We start from the raw sequence: 1,227 nt of genomic DNA on the forward strand, positions 1-1,227 counted from the left end.
TATGGCTTACCATGGTTCCAATCTCAGACCTAATGGCTTACTATCTCATTTTCCCTCTTTCTCTACCTCTGTCTCTTTCTAGTGAAGAAGTTAAAATAATAAATAATATAAAAAATGAAATGATTCTTTTAAAAAGAACATTTAAAACTGGTCCTTTTATGGCTTTCTTGTGAAGAATCTTCTCAGAGCCCCATTTATGTCTTTATTCCTCAGAATGTAGATGAAGGGATTCAGCTTGGGGGTGATCACGCTGTACATCACCGAGGCTGTTGCACTTGAGTGTGTGTCATGGGTCACAGCAGAGCTAAGGTACACACCTAGACTTGTACAATAAAATAAGGAGACAACAGACAGATGAGAGGCACAGGTGGAAAAGGCTTTGTACTTCCCCTGAGCTGATGACATTGCTCGTATGGAGGAAACTATCTTACCATAAGAATAAACAATACCAGCAAGGAGAACACCAACCAGCAGCACAGATGCAAAATACATCATCATGTCATTAAGAAAAGTGTCAGAACAGGCAAGGTGAACCACTTGTATAAGCTCGCAGAAAAAATGAGGGATTTCTGGAAGTGAACAGAAGGACAGCTGCAACACTGTTAAGCTTTGTAACAGGGAATGTAGGGCACTCAGAATCCAGGATGCCAGAACCAGCAGTCCACAGAGCCAGGGGTTCATGATGACCCTGTAGTACAGAGGGTGACAGATGGCCACAAACCTGTCATACGCCATCACGGTCAAGAGAAAGTTGTCCAACACTGAAAAAAGCAAGTAAAAGAACATCTGGGTGATGCAGCCTGCATAGGTGATAGCCTTGCTCTGTATCTGGATGTTCACCAGCATCTTTGGGATGGTGGTGGAGGTGAAACAGATGTCTAAAAAGGACAGGTTTGAAAGGAAGAAGTACATGGGTGTGTGCAGGTGGGAGTCTGAGATGGTGGCCAGGATGATGAGCAGGTTTCCAAGCATGGTCACCAAGTACATGGACAGGAATATTCCAAAGAGGAAAGCTTGCAGTCCAGGTTTCTCTGAAAAATCCCAGAAGAAGAAATTCAAAAATTCGTGTATCATTTCCTGGCTCCATGTGGTTGATGTGCATTCTAAAAGAAGAGAAAGATAACATGATACAAGCACACATTACTTGCCTGGCAGAGATTCCATTATTTCCATTCTATAGTCAAGACACTCATTCTCACCTTTTATAGATGGATATGTGCCCCTTTA

General features: G+C 42.5%; 1 protein-coding gene across 1 annotated transcript; it reads right to left on the minus strand.

The window, feature by feature from the left end:
- Positions 1 to 156: 156 nt before the first annotated feature.
- Positions 157 to 918, minus strand: LOC102490928 (olfactory receptor 7A10-like; the record flags this gene model as incomplete). The annotated part of the gene is made up of 1 exon (XM_006171113.1): positions 157 to 918. A coding segment is annotated over one exon (762 nt), but the record flags the coding sequence as incomplete, so codon positions are not given.
- Between the last annotated feature and the right edge of the window lie 309 nt (positions 919 to 1,227).

Source organism: Tupaia chinensis, unplaced genomic scaffold (assembly GCF_000334495.1).
Source record: "Tupaia chinensis unplaced genomic scaffold, TupChi_1.0 Scaffold149344_1, whole genome shotgun sequence".
Classification (NCBI taxonomy): domain Eukaryota; kingdom Metazoa; phylum Chordata; class Mammalia; order Scandentia; family Tupaiidae; genus Tupaia; species Tupaia belangeri.